At 40.0% G+C, this 25088-nt stretch overlaps 4 protein-coding genes across 5 annotated transcripts; 1 reads left to right on the top strand and 3 right to left on the bottom strand.

Annotated features, from left to right (window-relative positions):
* The first annotated feature begins 576 nt into the window (after positions 1–576).
* Positions 577–6876, top strand: tmed4 (transmembrane p24 trafficking protein 4). The gene is made up of 5 exons (XM_084917472.1): positions 577–774; positions 2422–2522; positions 3630–3755; positions 5183–5329; positions 5430–6876. The coding sequence occupies exons 1-5, from the start codon at positions 612–614 to the stop codon at positions 5577–5579; spliced, it is 687 nt and encodes a 228-aa protein (XP_084773598.1). The 5' UTR covers positions 577–611; the 3' UTR covers positions 5580–6876.
* A 69-nt stretch (positions 6877–6945) lies between these two features.
* On the bottom strand, positions 6946–10765 carry plpbp (pyridoxal phosphate binding protein). Of its 2 annotated transcripts, none has more exons than XM_084917469.1 (8): positions 10591–10765; positions 9885–9992; positions 9750–9785; positions 9594–9669; positions 8948–9088; positions 8725–8867; positions 8506–8604; positions 6946–8126 (listed from the first exon to the last, which is right to left on the bottom strand). In XM_084917469.1, exons 1-8 carry the CDS (start codon positions 10678–10680, stop codon positions 7935–7937), a joined length of 885 nt encoding a protein of 294 aa, XP_084773595.1. In that variant the 5' UTR covers positions 10681–10765; the 3' UTR covers positions 6946–7934. The 2 variants fall into 2 exon arrangements, with proteins under 2 accessions (XP_084773595.1, XP_084773596.1); XM_084917470.1 differs by lacking the exon at positions 10591–10765 and adding an exon at positions 10493–10562.
* Positions 10766–15194: 4429 nt separating this feature from the next.
* Positions 15195–18196, bottom strand: snrpg (small nuclear ribonucleoprotein polypeptide G). The gene is made up of 4 exons (XM_084918177.1): positions 18061–18196; positions 17869–17891; positions 17070–17194; positions 15195–15487 (listed from the first exon to the last, which is right to left on the bottom strand). The coding sequence occupies exons 1-4, from the start codon at positions 18090–18092 to the stop codon at positions 15437–15439; spliced, it is 231 nt and encodes a 76-aa protein (XP_084774303.1). The 5' UTR covers positions 18093–18196; the 3' UTR covers positions 15195–15436.
* A 1133-nt stretch (positions 18197–19329) lies between these two features.
* On the bottom strand, positions 19330–23352 carry LOC146364350 (uncharacterized). The gene is made up of 2 exons (XM_084918170.1): positions 23173–23352; positions 19330–22753 (listed from the first exon to the last, which is right to left on the bottom strand). Exon 2 carries the CDS (start codon positions 22726–22728, stop codon positions 21172–21174), a length of 1557 nt encoding a protein of 518 aa, XP_084774296.1. The 5' UTR covers positions 22729–22753; positions 23173–23352; the 3' UTR covers positions 19330–21171.
* Positions 23353–25088: the final 1736 nt, after the last annotated feature.

Below are 25088 nucleotides of genomic sequence, written 5' to 3'. Positions count from 1 at the left end.
AGTGATAATGGCTGAAACACCCGATGAATCCAATGTCCACTATTGACGATGTGTCCCAAATTTTAATATGATAACCTAGATCAGATCTCTAATCCCTAAACCTAACCAAGAGAGGAAAAATGGCAGATAAGTTTGGGTAAAAGACCGAAAGTTGAGGCACACAACGACGTGTCCCGCTGGTAAAGTTTCTGGGCTGCCTTTCCTCATAACAGCCATCCCTCAAGATTTTCTCCATTTAAAGCAATGCATTATCAGGCATTGTAACATCTAGTCCTTTTACTAAAAAACTGGTTTCAACTGCATCTGAATAATCCAACAATTCCAAGATGAGGCTTCGGTCACTACTAATATGTTTTTCTTTTTCATAATACAGTGGGTTTCTGTTAGGATTTAGGATTAGGATTTTTAGATCTATTTATTGAATTTATTAAAAAGGTCTGTGCACTAAAATATAAAACTTATTCACGGGGTGAATCGTGGACGAGCGTGGAAGAAAGTCGTGCCTGAGAGGTTAAACTCAGGGCACCTCCTTACACTAGGAAATCCCCTTCCTTTTTTCACCGAGAGAGAAACGTCAGGTAGCCGCAGCGGCTTTACAACTTCCTGTGCTGATGCGCCCAAGTGAAAGAGGCCACAAGATGCTGTCTTTCCCGGCTGCTGGAGTTATTTTATTACTAACTTGGATTTATCCAAGCGACAGCCTTTATTTTCACATAGGGGAGACGGAGAAAAAATGTTTCATTGAAGAAATTCCGGATGAGACCATGGTTATTGGTAAGGACTATTCGCTTGTTAGCATAACCTAGCTAACTAACAGTACACGCTAACAGCTGGCTGCAGCAGAGATGCTGCGTTGGAAATGACAACGGGGACCACACGAAGACTTCTTCACGGTGTTCACACCGGTTAAAAGTGTTTAAGCAGCAAACTGTCAAGTTTTGGCCTACTAAAGAGGCAATCGGTTTGTCTCTTTATACTTAAAAAATATGTTAAAGTGAGTTTCTAATCTTAGTTAGCTAAACAGTATTTTACACCTGAAGCTAGCATAGTTGGAGTTGTACGTGGTAAAACTGGACGGGTTAACATACGTATAAATAATATAAATATATATATAAACAACCCATATTAGTGTCAAGTATTGCCGAAATAGTATTGTAAATATTTGTGCCAGCCTTGAATTCATAATTTGTCCACATCTAGAAGGTTTAGCTTTACCTTCACTCGGATGAATGCATTGGCACTGCTCCCCGCAGATCTATTTGTGGCAAGTAACCTTCACAGTACACTTGATTCGGTACATTTTAAGCATATGGATCTTTACTGTAGTTTTATGGTGTAATAGATTTAAATGACACGCTTTCACCAAGACTTTTTTATTTAAAAATTGTCCAAACTCAATTTCTTTTTCACACTGGGTAACAATATTCATATTACTAGAAATCTGAGGAGAATGATGGTGATGCACCTAATATATGACAGTATTTTTTTTTTTTTTTAACCAATTTTAGGAACAGTATCCACAAAATTGTACTTACCTTACAGGGCTTTTATATGTGTCACATCTTTTCATTTTATGTATTTATGCATTTTTAGGATGTGTGTAAGGGTTCAGCTGCACTCAGAATGCTAAAACATTCTTAAATTGATCTCAGAAATGAGAGGTTTTTTTAATGCTGCTTTAATTAGGTGTAAAAGAAAAAAAAGAAAAAAAAGGTGACTCTATGATGCTACACTCCGTTAACTCTACTGAGTGTTTTGGCCCTTACAGTTTAATATTTTGGTCTTGCTCTCAACGCTCTGCCAGCAGTGATTTTACTAACTGCAGCAGTGGTGTTTTGAGTTTAGAAACTCCAATTTAGGCCTCTGTACACAGATACATTTACTAGCTCGTGAATTTTGTGTTTAAAAACAATTTTTTGCCTGACATGAACAGAAATATGCATATTGTCAGGATGTAGAGATTGTTCCACTTGCATTTTTAAGATCTTAAGCTGACTCCGCTATTTTCATGAATGCTTTTTAGAACGTCAGAAAACTGAATTCCAGCATTTCCAAAAGTGAAATCTGCCTTTATACCCAAACATGCATAAATGTTAAAGGCTGTTAAAACTACAGATCCACTGAGAACTGTTGTATATTTACACTTTAATGCATCAAATATTTGAAATAAAAAAAAAAGAAAAATAAACTGTGTTTACTTACTTACATTTTGCTTTTTATGCTTTACCATTCAGTGTGTTTTTATGTCCTGACCCTGTACATCTTGTGTAAATACCCTTGTTCAGTGTTATGATAGTATTTCCAACAGTATGTTTAATATAAACACACTTTACTGGCTGTGTTAGCAGTGCAGAAGTGAATGATTACATGATCCATTGATGGTATGTTTGCTTGTTTTGTTTTGTTTTTTTTATTTAAAAGGAAAGTACAGGACTCAACTGTGGGACAAACAAACCGGCTCCTTCCTTCCATCCACCCCTGGTCTTGGGATGCATGTGGAGATCAAGGATCCAGACACAAAGGTAAACACATGAGAGGTAATTTTCCATGGAGTGAAATTATTCTCAAATGAATGCTCTATGTTCCGCAAGTGTAAACTAAGATTTGCAAAATGGTACAATTTGTATTTTTGAATAGTCAAAAATGTGTGCTCAAATCTAAATCCAAAGCAATTTGAAAACACAAAAGACAATTTTACAAAATACACATATGAAAACGTGAATAAATGCTAATCATTGACACACAGATTTTTAAGTTCAGCTATCTAAATTGATCATTTTTGCTTTCATAAATCTTACATATGTTTGTTAGTCATTAAGCTAAGATGAATGCTATTGTGCTGTGTTCTGAGACTGGTAAGGTGATTCAGATGTAGTTATCCCACATTACCTGAATTATATCTATATTTCGATTATACAGCAGAATAGTTATCTTGTACTAACTTAAGAGGATGAGCCAGAGGGATGGCTTATCGTGCTGTTCTCCAATCCGCAGAGGCATACTGATTGGCTGTTTTTGTAGCGGAAGAGCATCCACCAGGAAGCAGCAGCATATTTGAACCATATATTAACCTTTCATATATTACTGTATAGGATCTGTAAGTGAAGGGTGACAGGTTTTTTTGTTTATTTAGAAAACAAAAATGTCTGTGTTGTTTGAAGTAATGCAGAAATCCACAAGATTGCCAGATCTTCCAGTTTTTTAAGAGGACTTGAACGCTGCTTACGTTTGTGGATCTGTTCTAAGCTGACACTGTGAAAAGAGTCCCAAACCCCTCTGTGCATCTCTGAATTGATCTGTGGAGGAAGCCTTTTGAAAGCAAAAATCATAAAATTTATGTAGCTGAACTTAAAAATGTGCATAAATGATGAGTATTTATTCAGGTTTGGATATTTGCATTTGCAAAAGAGTTTTACCTTCATTCAAAAAGCTTTGTACACCTGTATGGATTGGAGCCTGCAGTTGTGAGTACGAACACACATTTGTAAATCTTAGTTTACCCTTCTTGGTTATAACATACACTTTTGCAACCCTTTTGATACCAATTTAGCTCCATAGTTTTCTAATACACACCTGCACATGGAACATATAAGTTAAATCTAAGCATTTGCTGCTTACACATTCCCCAGATCATCCTTTCGCGTCAGTATGGATCGGATGGACGGTTCACATTTACTTCCCATACACCTGGAGAGCATCAGATCTGTTTGCATTCAAACTCTACCAAGATGGCCCTGTTTGCAGGTGGAAAACTGGTATGTACAGAAGTGCACCTCTGACTTTTTGAACTGCCAGACTGCTTTCCATTTAAAATAATTATCATTTGTTTAACAATAACTGAGTAATGTTAAGCAGTGTATAAATGTTTAAACTGTACATTAAATGAGTGGTTTAAAAAATAAATGACCTAAAAGTAGTTGATAAATCATTAAAAAAGAAAAAGAATCAAAAAGTGTGATGTTAGTCAAGTTTAGTGTATAAATGATTATAATGGGTAGAGATTGTTTATATTTGAGCAATTTCAGTTGGTAAGTTTGAAATTGCTAGCTAAAAGTAGCTAAAAAATGAGCTGAATACCCGCAGATAATTAAATTTAAATAATTAAATTATTAAATTAAGTGATTTAAAAAAATTAGTTGATGAATTAGGTCTTAAAGTAATGGTAAAACCCTAGCTACATAAGGGTAAGTTTATAACTGATAAATAATCCTTGTAATACAAAGTTGACCAGATTTCTTAAATGAAAACTCTGTCACCCTTTTTGAAGTATTTGACCTTCACAACAGTGTTAGATAACACATTTACTTGTGTCTAAAAACTTAAATTTCTCAGAAAGTCTGAGATTGAAGGTGAGTTAACCCTAGACGCAACGAAGCAACAACAACAGTGGCAGCCTACCTTAATGCTGTTTGATCAGCAGTGAAAATGTAGAGTCAAGTCACTAGAAGCACAGTGCTACCTTAGATAAATTAAAAGTATTGTCTCTTTTTGTATTTTTGCATTATCTATTTATTATCATACATCTTAGACTTATGTTAATATATTTTTTTGGGCACATCAGTGAGCTTAAAAATAGTTTTCACTGATATTGTTTGTTTGTTTTAATCTTTATATATAAAAAAGCCTCTTAACTTTCTGTCTGGTCTGGCACTAGTCTGCACTTGACCTCAGACTGAAGTAGCAAACAATATGCCAGTATCCAGAGAACATAATGTATGTGCTGTAAAATAACACCAATAAATATGGGTGTGTTGAGCTATGCTGGAAATGACCTAAGCCCATTCTGATCCTTTTGTTCGAGCCTCTTGGAAGGTTTTTCCACCAGATTAGCTGAGGTTCTTAAACCAGTACAGTTCAATATTCTTGGGACCTTGGTGCTAGCATTTCAACTATGCTTTGAGTGAAAACATCATAATCAAGGATACATTAGCACCAAAGAATCCCACTGATGTCATTGTTCTTCCTCTGTGGAAGGAGAACCTGCTACTTTTTGCTTCCAGACAGGAGTGAAATTTTAAGGTCTAAAAAAAATTATTTCATAAGGACAGTGTGCAGCTGTAGTCACCATTTCCCAAATAAAACTTAAGGTTTTAGTTAGTACATCAATTTAGCTTATTCTAAGGAAGTTCTTGATCTGAAGTTGACTGAAAAGCATGTAAATCTGAAGTGTCTGTTACTGCAGAGAGTGCATCTGGACATTCAAGTGGGAGAACATACCAACAACTATCCTGAAATTGCAGCTAAGGACAAACTCACCGAGCTGCAGCTACGAGTCCGACAGCTGCTGGACCAAGTCGAACAGATCCAGAAGGAGCAAAACTACCAGAGGGTGAGTTTAAAAAAACAAAACAAAACAGTTCTGTTTTATGTCAAAAGTATTGGAGTTGAAGCCACTGCAGTGACTTGAATGTGCTGGTTGTCTTCTGCAGTATCGTGAGGAGCGCTTTCGCATGACGAGTGAGAGCACCAACCAGCGTGTTCTCTGGTGGTCCATTGCTCAGACGGTCATCCTCATCGTCACTGGTATTTGGCAGATGAAGCACTTGAAGAGCTTCTTTGAGGCCAAGAAACTGGTGTAACGTGAGTGTGAACAGAATCAGTGAGTGTGAAATGACACGAGCAGACAGACTTTGCTCACCCAAATAAAAAGGTGTAGGAGGAGACACTTGGTCCTAATATTAGCCATAAATGGTACGCGCAAATCTGCAGATACAATTTTGTGTCCCGGGTCATGTGGCTTTTTCCTTTCCTTTTAGTTTTTCCACAGTAACTCAAAACGGTTTGTTGTGTAATCCTGACAACACTGGACGTGTCACTTTTCTATCTTAAAGTGCAGGAAAAAGCATTTTTGTGATTGTATATGAAGAAAAATGAGAATGCTGAAGTTGTTACAAGTATTTAATTTTGGTCATTGTTAGTGTTACACATAGTTTCACACAGGTTTTGTAACTTTTAACCATAGGATTTCAGCTGTACTCATCAGGTACATACATTTCTGCATATACTATAATGCCTTTGGTTCCTTTTGCGCCCATTTCAGTGCTTGAGTCCCAGTTAGTTTTTATAAGCAGCATAATAAATAGTTTATAATTATTCCAGAACTGTGTTAAATACGCACATACAGGTATTCAAAGATTAACTCACAATACTTTGCCCACAATAGCAATGACATCATGATTCTGTGATATACATTAGGTTGATTTATTCAATGCATTGTGAGTTTCTATAGCTATATTTAGCTATATATAATAATATTTATTTAACCTATTGAATATTTTAGAGCTACAGCTTTGATATTGTTTCAGGTGCTTTACAGAAGCTATACCAATATTAAACCACTCGTCGAGATAGGCTTACAGTTATATTATAAACCTTTTATATGCTGCTTGTTTGTGTGAAATGAAATGTTAAAGTGTTACCATCCATCTTTCTACAGACAATGTATTGTTTGTAGTATACCAGATCTATCTGTAGAGCCAGTTTATGATATTAACAACAGGAATGTGTGTATAGATACTGGCTGCCCTTTTCTAATGCCTTTTACAAGGATTTAATACTACAAGAGCCTCTACACTTATCATTCCTGACACTAGATTGTGTTTCAACAAAACTTATTTATTGAACAGTGACTTTTTTTTTTGCGCTGGGCTAGAGCCAAGTTGACTGTCAAACATTAGCAGGACAGCATTTTAAGATTTCTGATCATTTCTTAAATGCAGAGTTTAGATCCAATTTCAGATCCATAGATATCATATGCACTAAAGCCTTTTCAGAAATGTTAAATTGCCACTCTGGAAATATTCTGTTTTTTACTGTGGTCTGGGTGCCTGTTTCACATGCTTAATAAAAAAATAATTAAAAAAAACTTTGGCTGAACTCTTTTTTTTGTTGTTGTTGTTATTTGCGCCACTTTGTCCTAAGGAGAAGAAATACACAGCAAATGGATCATTGTTTCAACAATAAAATTTATTGCTTGGCTTCGGCTTCCCTGTGAGCCAGATTCCAAACCAAACAATGCTGAAATGCCTCGGTAGGACAGTAACCACACATTAAATCACAAACTGACCTTTTTTCTCCCTATGTTGACAGAAAAAAAAAAACAAAAGACACACACAGATCTTGTGATACCGGTAAATAAACCACTGCTACACCATCAGAGCTGCAGTGTGAAAACCTAGTTGGATGATGAAACAAAATCACCACTTTGCATAGGTTAACCCTCACACTCACCTCCAACAAAGCACCACAGCACGGACACGAGACTGCTACACAGAAACACTTCCTCGGTTTACGCTCAGGTTTATTAATATCAAGAATAGAGTTTTGTCACCTTTGGCACACCAAACAGAACAATATCAAACACACAATACAATGTGTCATTATAAAGGGATAAATGATTTATTTGTTAAATCAGGTCTTTGTTTCATATGTTCAACAAGAGTGGTACACTGTGCTGTGTGGAGGTCCTGATCTGTGGGAGACACATTTCAGCACCGTCATGTGTTTGAGTGGAAAAGTAGAAAATATCACACACCAGCACAAGAATCCAAAGAAACCTCACGCAAAAACACTGAAGTCGTCGTGTTTTCAGTTGTTTGTCTTGTATCCAGTTATCTTGACTAAAAGGTTTTCCATGAGGAGCAAGTCAGGGCACTAAACGTTAATAACACTTGTTAAACAACGTTAAAAAGGTTTTCTAGCTCTGTGCCAAATGCCACTTTAATGCTTAAACTGCAACAAGGGCACACAAAAAGTTAGGATTAGGCAAATACAATTTACAATTAATGCAGGATTCCTCAATCCTAGCTCCACAAGGCTGTGTGGAAAAGATCTGCTTCACCGCTCTGTTCATTCTGCATGTGAAGAGCAGAGCTCTTTTGTTTTTTGTTTTGCTTTTTTAATTAAAGGTATTTCAAAGAACGAGAGGCTCTTTCTTAGCGTTCAGACACGGTGAGGTGCTGCATCTTCTTGGCGGCATCTTCTGACACCATCTTAGATGTTTTCTCGGGACTGGGAACTGGACTGGGACCGGGACTGGGATTAGGAGTGTTCAGTGCACTGTTGGGATACTCCCTGTTGCCGAATATGATGCTACCCACTCGCACATTGGTGGAACCCACCTCAATCTTTATATGGAAGCAAAGAAAACAAAAACAACAGTTAAAAGGAGGAAAATGGGATGTGCAGATTCAAATCAAATATCAGCAACAATGCTGAGGAGTCTCCAAGGACAAATGTTTGTGCAGACAGTCAGATTTTCACGATGACTCCACTGATCTTTTCTGCAGTGCCGGTACAATGTTGACATTTTTTCAAAGTTCAACTTTTAGGAAATGCAATGTATGTGCTGATGCAGGGTTTGACACAGACATTCATGACCTACAGAGGATCATTGACTTTAATCAAAGTGCATGCTCTGAAGCAAAAGAAATTTGATTTCAGAATTTGGACACTCAAAGTTTTTTAAATTGCTGTTACCAGCTTCCATACAGGAGTGACACTCACCGCATGTTCAAAATCGGTGGACATACCCATACTCAGCTCTACGTCCTCCGTAGGCAGCTTCAGACTGTCACACACCTCCTGTCTCCGACTCAGCAGCATCTGTGAAGGTGTATTGTTAGGATTACAGACTGACACTAATATTAATAGTGTTTTTCATTTTTCTTGGTGCACACAAAAATGACCACAGGTAAATGTAGCCATTCTGTAATTGTTTCGTACCTGGAAGTCTGGGTTGGGCCCCAGAGTGAGGTCATAGCCGTAGCGCCCAATGGTCATGAGTCCTAAGAAGTGCAGGGCGGGACACTGTGTCACTATGTGCTTCACCGTGTTGACCGTGTCCTCTGGTGGCAAGCCATGTTTGCCTAAGACAAACATTTGACGCATTGTTCACGTAACAGCAGCAGTGTTGGTGATCAGATCGTCACACCCAAGAAGCACTCACTCTGTTCTCCGCTGGTGTTGACCTGAACCATGACCTTTAACCTCTGTGTGCTGGCTCCTCTGATGCGCTGCCACGAGCTGTTGACCCTGTCAGCCAGTTTTGCAGAGTCGATTGTCTCCACAAGGAAGAGATTCTGCACTCCTGCAAAAATGAGGATGAAAGGGCATCATGCTGTTGTATGTATTCATTTATTTATTTAGAAATAGCTTTAATTTGGTACAGTCATGGTAAAGAGAAAGTACACCCAACAAGCGTCATGGCCCTTCCCACACTGCTTCTCAAAGATCACTGCTGATTGTCTTCCCTTTGTTAACACACACCCGAATGGTCCAAATGATCACACTGACAAAACGTCTGCCTTTATAGACGCGCTTGTAACGATTAGAAGTACCTGACTGTTCTCTCTTTAATTACTATGGTAGCAGTAAGAGTGTACTTTTTTCAAACACTGTTTTGTTAAAACAGATAATGACACAGTGTAATATGACGTGTTGTTGTTCATCTGAGGTTCTATCTACCCAATTTTCAGACCTGCTAACGACAAGATGTTTTTAGGTTTACATAAAACCTTAGAATAACCACAAAGCACTCTGAGAGAGCGTTTCGCAGGTCTGTGACCTCTACAAGAGAGCTGATGGTCACTCACCCAAAAGTTTGTTGACATTATTCTTCTGTAGATGGCCGATAAAATGCCACTTGATTTCTGGACACAATTCTAAAATCTGGATGAAGGGAAAAGAAACACTGTCAAGGTCTGCGGTGGGGGAGGAGCAATCCAATCTTCTAAAATATGTGAACCTACCAGAGGATCTGAAGCTTTGTCAACAAGTTCATTAACCTAGGGAGAAATGAAGGGCAACGTCAATCATCTGTATTACTGTCCACCTTCATTCTCCTCACAGGTCATTCAGAGACACTGGCAGTGTTGCACACTCACATAATTTTCCCCAAAGTTCCGCTGCCCTTGCTTGTAGGCCTCCACAACCATCTCTGGGGGTTTTGTCTTGCTGACAGCTACAAGGCGGGGTGGTACAGCTGGTAGTGTCTGAGGAAGGACAACAAAAGCTCATTTTTCATCCGTATCAGTGAGCATCAGCAGAGGAGCGTGTGATGCCGCATGCAAGCAGAGGTCTTTTGCAGAGGAGTGAGTCAGCCCTGTCAGCATCATCCAAAACAACGATGCTTCCGGCTGCATCCACATCCTGCTACAGATCGTTCAGCTGCTCCTCATCATTTAGATAAACCAGCTCACAGCATGTTCCCACAGCTGTGACCTACATCAACCTTGATTCTATTTGAATGGAGTGGCACTTGTTGAAAAGGACATCTACACTCGTGGACGTTTCCCATAGAGCAACAGTCACACAATAATGGAATGAGTAACTGACAGACATCATCTGTACCCACTAACACGCAAACACAGCCAGAGTGCGTGTACCATGCTCCCCGCACGCACCGTCACGCTGCATGCATGGGGTGTTATGAAAGTGCTGCCGCAAGCCCGACTGTCTCCCATTCAAAGGTTGAAGTGTTTGGCAGCCTTACATAACGATTCGTGCTGCCGCAGCACGTTTTTCTCAGGGCCCCAAGAGAGGAGCGAAGGCAGCGGCGCTACCGAGCGGAGCATCCCGGCCTGCAGTTACCTTAGGCCGCCGGGCCGCCGCCTGGTTCACCCGTTCCACTACCGACTGCAAAGCCTTGGCAACTTCCTCCGACATCGCTACTTTCCACATTCTGTTAAAACAGCTGTCACTACCCGATCCGTACCGGAAACCCGATCGGTACCCCGCATGCGCAAATCTTACGTCACTTCCTCTCTTTGCCAACATTGCGACATTCAATATATTTGAATGACACGGTTAGCGCCCAGTTAGCTCCTAGCATTTCTCAGCAGCTCTGCCTCCTTTTCGACTACCGGGACATTTAAACAATGGATAATCCGTATCCGCAACAAATTCAGTTTACAGTAGGGTTCATTCGCTCAGTCAGCAGGTGGCGGTATCCTCGTACACTGCCATTAAACGAACAGAAGAAGAAGAAAACCCCTGCACATGCGCGGTACGGATCGGGTAGACCCGATTTGTACGGTCCGACTTATAACACCCTCCCTCCTTCTCTTACTCAAGGTCTCATAACACTTATTCCAAAACCAAACAAAGACTTACTCTTTATTGATAATTGGAGACCCATCTCCCTGCTCAATAATGACTATAAGGTTATGGCTTTAATACTTGCTAACAGAATTAAAGAGGTCTTGGAAACAATTATTGATGAGACACAATCAGGCTTTATGAGAAACAGACACATTTCTAATAACATTAGACTGGTTTTGGATTTACTTGATTACTCTGATCTGGTACCTGACAATAGCTTCATTCTCTTCCTGGATTTTTATAAGGCTTTTGATACAATTGAACATCAATTTATTTTCCACTGTTTGGAAAAATTTGGCTTTGGCAAGTTTTTCTGTAAAGCTGTCAAAACCTTATACACAAATGGCAATAGTTCTATTAAAATGATTAACGGCTCCACCCCGAGATTTGACCTGAAACGTGGTATTCGCCAAGGATGTCCTATTTCACCATATTTATTTTTACTTTGTACACAAATTCTTGCAACTAATATTTCAAACAGTGTTGTACAAGGAATCACCATAGCTGATAAGGAGCTCGTCATCAGCCAGTTAGCCGATGACACCACACTCTTCTTGAAGAATGCAAACCAAATCCCACCAGCCCTTACTGTGATTAGTGATTTTTCTGAGGCCTCTGGTTTATGCCTAAATCTAAAAAAGTGTGAGTTACTAGCAATTAAATACTATCTGTAATATCTCTGTTAAACAAGAAGTCACATACTTGGGACTGTTAATATCCAAAGACCAAAAATCAAGATGCTCTTCAAACTTCACTCCAATTATACAGAAAACCCTAAAAAAGTTCAACCAGTGGCTGCAAAGGGACTTGTCTTTGAAAGGTAGAGTGTTAATTACTAAAGCTGAAGGGATATCCCGATTAACATATGCTGCTCTCTCCTTACATCTGGATAAGAAAATTAGTAAAGATATTGACCGTATGCTCTTTAATTTTATATGGAAAAACCGTACGCATTATATTAGAAAAACTGTTGTGATGAATAAGTACAAATCAGGTGGGCTTAACGTCCTAGACTTTTCTACTTTAAATAAAACTTTCAAAATTAATTGGGCTAAACATTTTCTTAAAAACCCTACCTCTATCTGGAACTTTATACCATATTATATTTTCTCTCGTTTTGGTGGCTTTAATTTTATTTTAAATTGTAATTACAATGTTGAGAAACTCCCTGTAAAGCTTTCATCCTTCCATAAGCAGGTCCTCTTAGCGTGGACCCTCATTTATAAACACAACTTCTCACCTCACAAATACCTTATCTGGAACAACAGAGATATTTTATATAAAAATAAATCACTTTTCCTGGAAACTTGGATCCAAAATGGGATCCTATTGGTGGCTCAGCTGGTTAGTAAAGAGGGACAACTACTTACTTACGACGACTTTATTGCACTATATAATTTTCCAATCAGTGTTCAGGAATTCTCAATGGTGCTTGGTGCCATACCCTCAGGGACTTTAATGTTATATAAAAACACTGACAGCTCAATATCTACCTCAGTCACTCTCCCTGATCCAGCTGAGTCACCAATAGGAAAAATCTGCTTTTCACAGGAACTTGGTAACAGCAATAAGAGAATACGTAGTTTATTCCAAGAAGATATCGTCTCTCTCCCATATATAATATCTTATTGGAACCGATTTGTTCCAGATATCAAGTGGAAGACAGTCTGGATGGTCCCCCATAAATATTTGATTGTAAATAAGGTGAAAGAAGTCTCATTTAAAATTCTACATAAATGTTATCCAGCCAGTCACTACATGGTAAAATTTAAAAGGGACATAAATACTAATTGTACTTTCTGTGGGGATCATCCAGAAACTGTGACACATCTTTTTTGGTACTGTTCTTTTACACAGAGATTCTGGAAGGAATTTAGCAGGTTTGTTATTGTCCATATTTTAAGGGAGTTTTCTTTACGATGGGAAAATGTTTTATTCTGTTTCTTTAAGTTCCCCAAGAAGTATGATAAATGTTTTTTTATGATAAATTTGTTAATACTTTTAGTTAAATTTTTTATCCATAAATGTAAGTTTACTAACAAAACACCATATTTCTGTCATTATTTTAAGGATGTGGAAATGTACATACAATCAATATCAGACTCCACCAACAAAAAGGCTCTCAAAACAATATATCTATGTGAATTTTTGCGTGTATTCTTATAATTGTTACCTTTTTCTTTTACTCTTGGCTTTTTGTGTTCATGTTCTGTTGTTTTGTATACTTCATCTGTTCGTATGTTGTATACTCATTGTTTGTTAAATAAAGTTTAAAAAAAAAAAATTGTACGGTCCGACTTTGCACATGCGCAGTAAAGATCGGGAGTCCCGATCTGTCACTATCTTTTTATCTTTTTGTTTTTGTCTACATTATATTAAATGTTTCATTATCGGAAACATTTTAAGAGATACTTGTTATTCTTAACATCTTAACAGATACTCTGACCTGTAACTATCGTAAAATGCTTCGACCGGAAGTAGACACATTTCGCGCATGCGGGGTACCGATCGGGTTTCCGGTACGGATCGGGTAGTGACAACAGCTATGACACAGAACGTAAAGAAACGCGTCCGCACTGACGACACTCGGCTTTCAAAATAAAAGTCCAGCTGAACGAGAAGTCAGTCGTCCGGAGTGCGCCCCCTGTCGACCCGCCGTCAGCATTTGCTTATTATGATTACACATGCACATAGCACTCAAACGCACCGGAACTGAAACCTGAGTGAGAATTCCTCTCCGGCTTCAGGCCAGAAGAAAAAAACTTTGAAGTCATATTTAGGAATAAGGTCAGCAAAACTGTCTTTACCAGGTTTTTCTAGATGCAGATTTTATGTGCTGCTGACATATAAAGGACAACAGTATCCAGAGGCATTTGTTGGCTGCTGCAGTCTGGGAGACTTGCTACTGAAAAGGAATGACATTGCTGTTTTTGTTTTTGTGTATGTAGATACAACCTGTTGGCAGTAAAACCTTTATTTCGATCATGTCCTGCATTAAAAACATATCTAAAACAATACACACACTTTATATATTTGTGATCACTTACTGCTTTTTCTAAATATAAGAATTGCATTAGGATAAAACAGGTTTAGTCATTTATTTATGTAGTCTTTAGTAGTTCTCTTAAAGACAATGTTGGCTGCTTTTTGTCCCATTCTCTGTCAACATGATCCCACACTGCTTCACTAATGTTGGCTGAGCTCTGGGGACACCAAACCATGACTGACTGATCAAATTTCACTCACTTCACAAGGCCTGTTGCCACTGATTTTCAAGCCACTTCTAATGTCGAATCAGAATCCTTTAATAATCCCTAAGGAAATTATGTGAACACGCATACCTCAGCCTTTTCTGCCTGTTTGTCTTCCTTAAGGATGACTTGTTGACAGCCACTCTTCCACTCAGACCATTTCTGACGAGTCTTTGGTGAACAGTAGATGGGTCAGTAAAGGGCCTGTGCCAGATCTCTGCTGGATTCTTCTTTTATTTCTTAAGGACATGACATTCAGATACTGTTTGGCTGCTGTAGCGCTTTAGGCCTGCCACTCCTTTAATACTTCACTTGTTTTGTTTTTCCCAAAAAGTTTTAAGCACACACTTGACACAATCTTGGCTCAAATATTCAGTTAACAGCTCTTTGGGCACCACATCATTGGTGAACCCCCCCCCCCACTCTTTTACATCTGTCAGGCTGCTATCTTTGTAGATTCTGAAGCAGCAGGAAGAAATTACTTTTTTGTAAAAGGCAGTGACTAAGTGCATACCTAAATTCAACATGTATTTGGTTTTCTCCTTCTTTTGAAAATAGGCAGGTATAAATGAGCTCAGCAGCAGCCAATCTCCAAAGAAAAACTTTTAGCTTCCGAAGGCCCAGAGAATCACTTAAAATTTCCAAGAAAATCTGTCTCTTAGTGGGGAAAATATGAAGAAATAAGGGGGTTGCACAGTATTTTATATCGGTCCAGCTGGACTCTTATCATCATATTTAGTGTGCAGCTTCCTCTGCCTGTTGCTATAGTAACATGTTGACAGTAACAGAACAATAACTTGTCGTATTGTGGTAATGTGATATAAACTGAATGCAGAAAACCAATTACAAAGAAAACTGATTTAATCACAAGATCACACATTTCAAAAGTCCAAACAAAAAGACTGTATCTATCATCTCACAATTCAAATACAAATGCTTTGTCTCCTTACTGAGGAGCCAGAAAGGGACAATAATGTAAAAAAAAACCAAAAAAAACAACAACAACAACAAAAAAACAAAACAAAACAAAACAAAAAACCCCCCCAAAATGTAGGGATCATTTTCTTCAGGTGCCTCCTCCGCTCTCATACTCTCTCCAAGGCCTCCAGCATGATGATGCTGTTTCCCCTGATGACCTGTGAGAAACAACACCACACAGAGTAAACACACTGCCATCATGACAAATGTCCTAAAGGTTTTAAATAAAGCACTGAGCTCTCCAAATCTAAACAGAATTTAGTATCTTATTCATAAAAGGTAAAGCAAACAGCTTTTCTTGACATTTTAAAGCCTAAATTATACTGAACAGCTGAGCACTCATTCCTGTTGTTTGTAGTTCATTGCCTGGGGAGAATGTGTACTTAGTGTAAAGTAAATCATCCACAGACACAGAGTCCACACAGTCACAAAAAGCAGGCAGGCACAAACTGCCCTAACCATCTCATGATGAAATTTATATCAGTGGGACCTGAGCGTACCCTAGCGGACTTGCTGACGGTATAATTCCTGCTTCAAACCGAGTTAGGATGGTTTTGAAATGAATGAAAATGATTTCCTGGAGCAAACAGCAGCAGATGCAGGTATAACTAATAATGTATGGTATGTGAACACAATTCCACAAGTGTGCTATCGTGCAGTCCACCAAACAGTCCCAACAGCATGTCACTGGATGTGGAAGACATATGTGTTGTTCAAATGCTCACAGGTTGACAAGGGGCCAGAAACGGGGAGGGCGCGATTGTGGAGTTCGGCAGGAAAGGGTATGACACAAACATGAAAAGAAAAGTACAGACAGTGACTGCAGTGGACACTTTTCGTTGTTTTTGAACACACTGTTCACTTCAACTCGTTGTATTGAGAACTTTATACTTCTCCAAGGCTGGCTGATGGAACAACGACAGCACATGCAAGTGTGGCCCACGCACAGGTTGTAATACATATTTGTGACACTCCATCAACAACAAACACTCTCTGCAGGCAGTCTGTGACTGCCCAGGAACTGCGTTCATGCTACTCCCACTCAAGAATAAAACAAGCATAACAATCTCACGTTGTTCAGGTCATGGTTAATGTTATCAGGGACATGCTAAATGTCTGTGAAATAAGGCCCTAAAACTTGTTCAACCAGCTGAGCTAAAACCAAACCGTCAAGTACAACCAGGTTACAAAGGACGAAATACTAATAGCACATGATATGCAACCAAAATGTATACAAATGACTCCACCAAGTCTCTTTGCACTCCATATGACAGGAAGAGCAAACGGTGGATGGAAATGACTAACATGATGGAAAAACAGGGCTTTAATCAGGCACAAAATATTTATTTTATTTTGTGATGATATCGTGCAGATTTCAATTTGTACTGCTGCTGAAACAGAGTGTGCCAAAATGCAAAGGGTTCACGTGCAAATGAATATTGGCAATCCTGTTAATATACTAAAGCTATCAAGAAAGATCGGGGTCTTAATGGGAGTGCTTTGCAGCATGTTCAGACCGTGGCAAATATGAAGTCTGACACCATTATAACCAGAACTCTCTCGTAAATAAACAAGCTGTAGTTGAGAGGAGAGCAGACTGCTTGAAGATAACAATGCTGTGCTTATCTTAAGCGCACAACTTTTCTTTGGTTGGATGCACAAACTAAAGAATGAACAGAAGGAATGGGTTCATGGCCTTTGGTGACAATACAGAAAATTAAGAAAGACAAAGGTACTGACCACCATGCCAATTGTGTTCTGCTGTCCTCCGGGGCCCATCTCCAGACAGTCATCCACCACCAGGTTCATAAAAGGGTCGAACCCCCGCAGGATGCCTTGCACATGTCTGCCTCCATTCAGCTTCACTGAAAGGAGAAAAAATAAATCACTATGAGGAATTTTACAAACTGCTCAGTTTATTTATTTCTGAGACTGATCCATCTTTAAACTCAAAGTTTAGATTGTCCACATACTACCACGAATATTTACATACAGCAAAGTAAGACATCCATATTTATGCTATCACATAACCTAACTTTTGAGTCCACATCTATGAAAGGTACCTGACTTACCCAGTGTGAGGAATCAACTTATTATTCCGAGGGTTACAACAAGCTTATTTTCCAACTTTTAAAGACCATAAAGACATCTCACAATTATAGTATAGTGTCAATGAAAGACAGTAGGGGTTATAAGACCTGTGCAAGTTATACAATATATCAACATTTGTCCTAACCATCGCATTTCTAGCAGTACTTCGCAGCAACACAACACGCTGCGCGTATTAAAATAAATTTCCCCCCATGTGTTTTGCCTGCACTACATGTCTGCTCTTTGTTATGAGATCCTGAACAAACAGGGAGCAGAGGTCATCGAAGAAGGCTTTGTGAAGTGTACCAGCTGAAAACTTAATTACTGAAATTATTCAATAACTTTGCTTTGATATTTCACGCTGTTGCTCAAACACAACGAAAGACAGGAACAGATTCACTTTTAACATTCCGGCTGCATTTGAATCTGTGCTTGCAGTCATACTCACACGAAAGCTTCTTGTCCATGAACCTGGAAAAGAAACCCATCAGCATCGGTTACATGGTCACAGTTTCTTCACAGGCATGTTAGCTAATGTTAGCTTGTGGCTATTACAATGTACCAGATCTGCTATACAGGAAACAAGAAGCAGGTACAAAATAACCAGTGCGCGTTTATTTATCAAAGATCATTGACTTACTTCTTCAGCTCGGGTGGGTGTGCTTTACTCATTTTATTTGTATTTTCTGAACGCCGAAGCACTCGTTCGCAATCTTTTCGTTTCACGAAACCGCGGAAGGAAAGCGTGCGCCGACAACCGGAACTTCATTGGTGAACTCTCATAGTGGACCTTCTGCGTTTTCCTCACAGCGCCGCCATGAGGACAGGAGGAGGGAGAGCCGGCCAGCTTTGAATGCATATAGTAGTGGAAGAAATATTCAAATCATTTATTTAAATGCAATTATCACAGTATATCCCTCACATCACCACCAGAAACAGTCTTTCCTGTTGATAAAAGGCAGGATAGATTCATACTTTAATGTTTAGGCAAAATTCTGACCCTGCCATCCAAATGTTGCAGCCTGGGATCAAAACTCATCAAACCAGGTAACATTTTTCTAACCCTGTAATGTCCACTTTTAGTGAGCCTGGTTGATTCATAGTGTCAGTTTCCTGTTCTTAGCTCACAGAAGTGCCACCTGTTGAGTTCTGATGGTGCTGCAGCACATCTGCTTCATTGTCCGTGTTGTGCATTCAGAGATGCTGTTCTGCATACCTTGGTTGTAACCAGTGGTAATTTGAATTATTGTTACTGTCTGGCCTGACGAAGCACTAGGCCAAAGCATTTTCACCCAGAGAAATTTTGTTCACTTACTGGGTGTTTTCTCTTTTTTAGACCATTCTTTGTAAACCCCGTTTATGGTTGGGTGAGGAAAATCCAGTGTATGTTCAGTTTTTTGGGGGGTGTTTTGCTATAAGACCAAGTGGGCCCAATGACAACCATTATTTGTTGACAAATACATTTAATAATTTGAGGAAAATCATGTTAGTGTAACTATTGTTTTAATAATGAATCTAATGTACATTATTGCATTTTATAACATTGTTTTACTGTTCCTGCTTTAAGAGTAATGTGTAAGCTTCATGGCCATTAGTTGTTACACCGTTGACTATGTTCAGAATACAAATGGAAGAGCTTTTAGCTGCGACCTGCAATTTCAATAATGATTTATATTATCTGAACCTAGAAACTAGCTAAAATCATCAAAAATAAATGTATATATTTGAGTAGAAATGAAATAACTTTAAACCACTTTGAATAAAATCAAATTATGGTATAATTTTTGCAATTTCCCCTTGCTAATTTCAACTGTCATCCATTAATTACTATCAGTCTGCTGTATGGCTGTGGCATGCAGTCAGTTTGAAAATTCACAGAATTAGAACAGCAGAAATGATGCAAAGAAAACATCTGACAACTGTTAAATTTTATTTATGTCATCTGCAAAGAGCCATACACACCAACTTACAAAAGACCTCAGAAAAGTAGAAACTTCAAAACCTAGAAACGTATCTTCTACATGTTCACAGTCGCATTTTGAAAACAGTAGTTGAAAATACTTTAGAAAAAAAAAAAAATCATGTTGATTTAAGTTTATTCACCAAAGCGCACTTATTGAGCATCGTAGACACACTGAAGGGCTGCCGTCAGTCCATCTGTTTGCATAGTTAGGAAATACGACCCAAGCTCATGCAAGCTAAAAAGCAGGGCCATTATGAAAGGCATTGTTTTGGGTAGAGTTATCCATGAAAGCCAAGTTTGCTCACTGTATAGATTACTGCGATCTCTCTTCCATGATAAAATATTAGGAAACAGCATGTAAACAAACAGTGTTACACACTACAATCTCATTCAGACCCTGGGGCTGCATTTTATCTCTCGAGCAAAGAAATGAACCTCCACCCAGTGCTCTAAGTAGTGCTGCTAACACTCACGTTCGGGACACAAGACTGACAACACGACAAGTTCAGACACCACAATTGATGAATAATTATTGCCAAATTTGTAAGAAAATACAGCAGAAAACATAACAAAAACTAGACAAGTAGCAAACAATTTGTCAGGCAGTGTTCTGGCCAGAATGTACCACAGTTGAGCAGATGGCCTCATTTCTCAAAAGAACAAAAAACAAAACCCTGAGGCAAAGATGAGCTTAGCTCCACTTTGAGCATGCGAGCAAATCCCAACCTGTTTTTGGAAAATGGGGTTGATTAGAAATGAACAGTTCAAACTCTAAGAGCTGGGAAGTTTATCCAAGGTCCAGGAACCTTTACACAACTGATGTTATTATTAACAGCCATTTTCAGCTGCTCCCTTCTCAAAAGGGATCGCCACAGTGGGTGACTCCACAAGTTTGACTGGCAGAGTTTTATGCTCTTTTTATGGCCTCCCTAATACAACCCCAAAGGGGCTTTGTGTATCTGGCTGGAATTAAACCAGCCCAGTTGCTGCCAAGTGGTGAGACCATCTTCCAGGATCATAAGCTACCATTCTTAATTAAAAGAAAAAAAAAGGAAAAGCAGACAATTTGTGGAAGTTTTTATACCACTCTGTGGTATAAAAGTGGATACACAGACAACAACTGGTCTGAAAGAGGGACTCCTGGGTTTAAAGGTTTGGATACTTTGAATGGATCAAACGAATCAAAATCAAACTGTTCTGGCTTCTACAGTTTTCAATGCATTATAGAGTGAAAATTTGCAGACAACAACAGTCCTTCACAGTGAAAATGTTAGCTTTATGTTCAATTTCATATCATCTGTCTTGCTGTAATAAAGCTGAGGCTCATCTTAAAGGCTGCTGCTAAACAACATAAACACATATTCTGTGTAATTCTTCTTTGTTGTATTTCACTACAATGAAACTTATTAATGCATGGTTGCTCTGCAAGACGCATCTGAGAAGATGTCCTGTTCTCAGATGTACAAACACTGATTAAACCTCCCTTTAAAAGCTGCTGTGATGGATCTTAGACAAACTGATAGCCACACTGTGCTTTTCAATGAGTCTTGCAGGAGAAAATAAAATTCATGGTAAAGGGCTAAATAAAAGCTTAATAAGACATTCTTTTTAACTGTTGATATGGTTTGGATAACAAAGCCCGAGCTTGGGGTACAAAAGCAATATATTCTGAATGCTCAATCAGTGAACTCGTGACTCAACAAGAATTTCACAGAGATTTCATCACTCCCCTCTGTCTAACCCTTCAAGGCAAAAAGGCGGGTTGCTGATGACATTCACACTGACACGTCAGGCTTTGTCGGCTTGATGCGTGTAGCCCTCTGTCAAGCTGTCCTCCTCCACCCTAACTCGCAGGTGCTCCTGACAGTGTTCTAGGAAAGAGTCAAGTGCAGAGAACCCCTGCTGGCAGGGCACGCAGTGGTACAGCCTCTGCCTCCTGGAGCCTGGCCATTTGCACGTGTCCATCTCGGTGGTGCACACACTGCACTGTCTCCTCTTCATGGAGGTTTGGTGGAGCTCCATGTGTTCCTTCAGCTGCTGCTGCAGAGAGAAAACCTCTGCACAGGAGGGGCACGGGAAATCTCTCTCCACCTCCTCCTGAGCTTCAGGCACTTCTGTGCATCTCCCTGAAACACCTTTCTTGGTCAACCGTCGAATGACTTTCCTGGGTCTCCCTGGGCCAGCCCTGACTGTCTTAATCTCAGCGAGGCTGGTTTTGGCTTTATTTGGTCTGTTTTCTGATAGTTTGGATGAGTCTTTGGTGGTACATCCTACAGTCTTGCTTTTGTTTTTGATAGCCACCAAGCTCAAGGCTGTATGCTGTCTGTAGTGTGCTCTAAGCGATAAATGGTGGACAAAGACTTTTCCGCAGACCTGACAGGGATACGTGCCTGCTTTCCTCCGCTTGATGACGACTGGCCTCGGCTCTCTCCTGATATTCTTCTCTCTACTGTGCTTTTCTTTTCTGTGCACGTACAGTTTAGAGGTGCTCCTGAAAACCATGTCACAGGAGCGACAGCTCAGCAGCTTTTTTTGAGATTTTGAACTCTTGCTTGGCTCTTCATTCACCTTAGCACTCCTTCCTTTCCTCACCTCCCCATCGGTGGCACTTTGCTCCTCTGCATGGCTGGCCTGTTCATGGCGTTGCAGTGCAGCTTCTGAGCGGAAGACTCTTGAGCAGAGTTGGCACGTGTTGATAGCTCGGCCACTGGGCCCTGGAGTATCTGAAGAATCAGAGCGAGTGGAATCCCCCTCAGAAACAGGTGAAGAGTCGTCAGGGAGCCTGCTGGCATCAGCTATATCGGACAGGGACGGCAGCTCATTGCAGCCGGCCTGTTGGTGCTGCAGCAGAGCCTGCTTCTGGCTGAAACCTCTCCCACACGGGGCACACGCATATGGGCTGCGGTCCATGTGATGAGGCTGGCGGTGAAGTGGCTTGTCCAGGGGCCTGCCAGGATCAGAAGTGTGAGTCGCGCACGTAGAGCAGGGGGAACCAAATAGTGACATCCCATGACAAAGCTCGCAGCATGTGGACTCGCACTTGTGTAGCTGTAAGGATGACCTCAGGGAGAACTCCTGGCCACACGAGGGACACCGGTGAGGCTTGGGCAGTGTGTGTTCAGACTCCTGGTGTTGTAACAGATCTGTGGCATAAGGAAAGGCGTTACCACATTCTTGACACAGATAGGTGGGCTGCTGGGGCAGACGCTGCCTCTGGGTTCGTGTGTGCTGTTTTGTCTCTGCCCTAGCGATAAAGGTGGCAAGCCTTGACAGAGTGTCTGTGGCTGAGCTGGAGCGACCAAATGACTCCTGGGACCTTGTAGTACTCCAGCTGACTCCATCCATCCTCCTTCACCAAGCTTTCTCCTGGCTTTAATGGAGACACAAGAGGTTTGAGCAGCTAGCCTTTAATTCACTCAGACACAAGATCTAAAAGGCTAAGGTACTGAGAAGTGTTTTGGTTGTAAGCTAAATGGCACCACGCCTGCAGTCAACAGCTAGCCAAGCTCTGATAGGATGAGGGGAAACGTGCCTTCTTTTTAACTTGTTCCTCTTTTTTTGTTGACATTCTGAATTACTGGTCGCTAAGTTTTATTCTTCTATTCTATTTGGACAACACAGACTGAGACGATAGGTATCAGTTTAGTGATAAGTCTGAGCCTCTACAACGGTAAACCTTACAACAACACAGCTGCGACCACGGGCTAGCTTTGTGTTTGCTAAGGTTAGCTCGCTGCTAGCCTCGCCAACACGTCAGAAATGCACACTTGCGCTTGTTAACTAGCTTACCTTGGCACTCAGACAGGAGCAGTGCAGCGGCTGTATTGACGAGTGAATAGATTCAGACAGTGCGTTGCATTATTAATGGGATTCTTTAACACAAACCACACTGGCATGACTGCTAAACTGAAAGCGAAGTTTTCTTAGCACTGGGTCCGGGTCACTTCCGGCACGTCACTTACCCACTTTGCAGCTTGAGTTCTCAGGTATGCACAGTGACTGTAGGTATGATGCTTCTCCTCTCTCTTATGTAGCCCATTTACAGTCTTGCTAGTTACAATTAAAAGGACTTTCAAACCAAAACAATTTATTACATTTTTAAAACTAATGCCAGCAGTTGCTGACCCCTAATTAACTATTAAAAAGACATAAAATCAAAAATGTTCTCTGCCCCTTTCAACAAGGGTGTTTCCAGATTCATATCGACCATGTTACAGGTGGGAACTAGAACAAAGCAGGGAAAGCCCAAAGAAATCATATTTCATCAGAAAGAATAGATTATAATGTAGGAAACTGGTAACGTAAGAAAAAGTTGTAAATATTTTTTAGGCGTTTATAATTAGAGTGCTTAAAGTAAATTTCTTATTATTTAGTTATTCTTATTGGATCATAAAATTGATTCTTTTGTGTATATCACTTTAATGTTGCTGGTGGAGATATCTTCACTGCCTTGCGATGTTGAGTAGAAATGATTGAGGTAGCGTGGTGGTCCTGGGTTTGAAACCAGGCTGGGGCCTTTCTATGTGAAGTTTCCATGTTTTTCCCCTGCTTGCGTGGGTGATCCCTGTATACTCTGGCTTTCTCCCACAGTCCAAACATATGGATGGGTTAGGTTAATTGGCCATAGGCATGGTTCAGGGGGTTGGGAAGCTCATCTTGTAACCGGAAGGTTGCCAGTTCCATCCCCAGCACTGTCTGTCCTGGTCGTTGTGTCCTTGGGCAAGACACTTCACCTACCGCCTACTGGTGTTGGCCAGAGGGGCCGATGGCGCGATATGGCAGCCTCGCTTCTGTCAGTCTGCCCCAGGGCAGCTGTGGCTACAACTGTAGCTTGCCTGCACCAGTGTGTGAATGTGAGAGTGAATGAATAGTGGAATTGTAAAATGCTTTGAGGGTCTCAAAAAGCGCTGTACAAATGCAATGACTGACTGTTTGTGTGTTTTAGTCCTGTGATATACTGGCGACTCGTGGAGGATTACTCCATCTTTTGCCTGGTGACCCTCACCCCTTTCCTGACTTGGAAAAAAAGAAGAAAATGAATGGCTGAAATAAATTGTCACACAGAAATACTCAAGAAAAATTTTAAAACTAGAGAAACAACCCAAGTAAGTATAAAATGCAGTTTTTAAATGATGATTTCATTTATTAAGGGAACAAAGCTATCCAAACTTAATATAAAATAGTAATTACATGCGGCCCCTGGCAGGAATAGCGACAATCAAGAACAGTGGCTCACATCGCTGTGGAAGAATTTTGTCCCACTCTTCTTTGCATAAGCATTTCAATTCAGCCACACACAAAGGTTTTTGAGCAGAAGCCGCCTGTTTAAAGTCACACCAAAGCATCTCAATCAGGTTTAAGTCTGGACTTTGATTAGGCCACTCAAAAAACTTTTTTTAGTCATTCACAGGTGAACTTGCTGGTGCATTTTGAATTTTTGTCTGAATTATTAAGTGTGCTTGAGCTTCAGGGCATGAACAGACGGTGAGAAATTCATTCTTTCGGGTAGAGAGCAGAATTCATGGTTCCATCAATTACAGTTGAGTTGATGATGGCTGGGATGACCTTCTTATGAAATGTAATATTTTTATGTCAAAGTGGTTTTTACTACATTCATATACAATTTTTTTGTTAAGTTTATATGAATGTGTGTGATTGGGTGAATGACCTGCTGTAGCAAAAACCACTTTGAATGCCCCCCCCCC

The sequence above is a fragment of the Perissodus microlepis genome, chromosome 20 (assembly GCF_051167445.1).
Source record: "Perissodus microlepis isolate ML-2025 ecotype Zambia chromosome 20, ASM5116744v1, whole genome shotgun sequence".
NCBI lineage: Eukaryota > Metazoa > Chordata > Actinopteri > Cichliformes > Cichlidae > Perissodus > Perissodus microlepis.
The sequence above is the reverse complement of the archived record's forward strand: the minus strand, read 5'-3'. Positions and strand labels throughout refer to the sequence as shown.

Bases quoted from the DNA above. Each gene is read 5' to 3' on its own strand.
- tmed4 (XM_084917472.1), top strand. From the start codon at position 612: ATGCGCCCAAGTGAAAGAGGCCACAAGATGCTGTCTTTCCCGGCTGCT. The intron at 3,756-5,182 runs GTATGTACAGAA...CTGTTACTGCAG, and splicing joins TGTTTGCAGGTGGAAAACTG to AGAGTGCATCTGGACATTCA. The intron at 5,330-5,429 runs GTGAGTTTAAAA...TGTCTTCTGCAG, and splicing joins AGGAGCAAAACTACCAGAGG to TATCGTGAGGAGCGCTTTCG.
- plpbp (XM_084917469.1), bottom strand. From the start codon at position 10,680: ATGTGGAAAGTAGCGATGTCGGAGGAAGTTGCCAAGGCTTTGCAGTCG. The intron at 9,993-10,590 runs GTAACTGCAGGC...GTCCTTCCTCAG, and splicing joins CGGCGGCCCGGCGGCCTAAG to ACACTACCAGCTGTACCACC. The intron at 9,089-9,593 runs GTGAGTGACCAT...TCATTTTTGCAG, and splicing joins TAATGTCAACAAACTTTTGG to GAGTGCAGAATCTCTTCCTT.
- snrpg (XM_084918177.1), bottom strand. From the start codon at position 18,092: ATGAGTAAAGCACACCCACCCGAGCTGAAGAA. The intron at 17,892-18,060 runs GTAAGTCAATGA...TTTCTTTTCCAG, and splicing joins CACCCACCCGAGCTGAAGAA to GTTCATGGACAAGAAGCTTT. The intron at 15,488-17,069 runs GTCAGTACCTTT...TGTTTCTCACAG, and splicing joins AGAACACAATTGGCATGGTG to GTCATCAGGGGAAACAGCAT.
- LOC146364350 (XM_084918170.1), bottom strand. From the start codon at position 22,728: ATGGATGGAGTCAGCTGGAGTACTACAAGGTCCCAGGAGTCATTTGGT.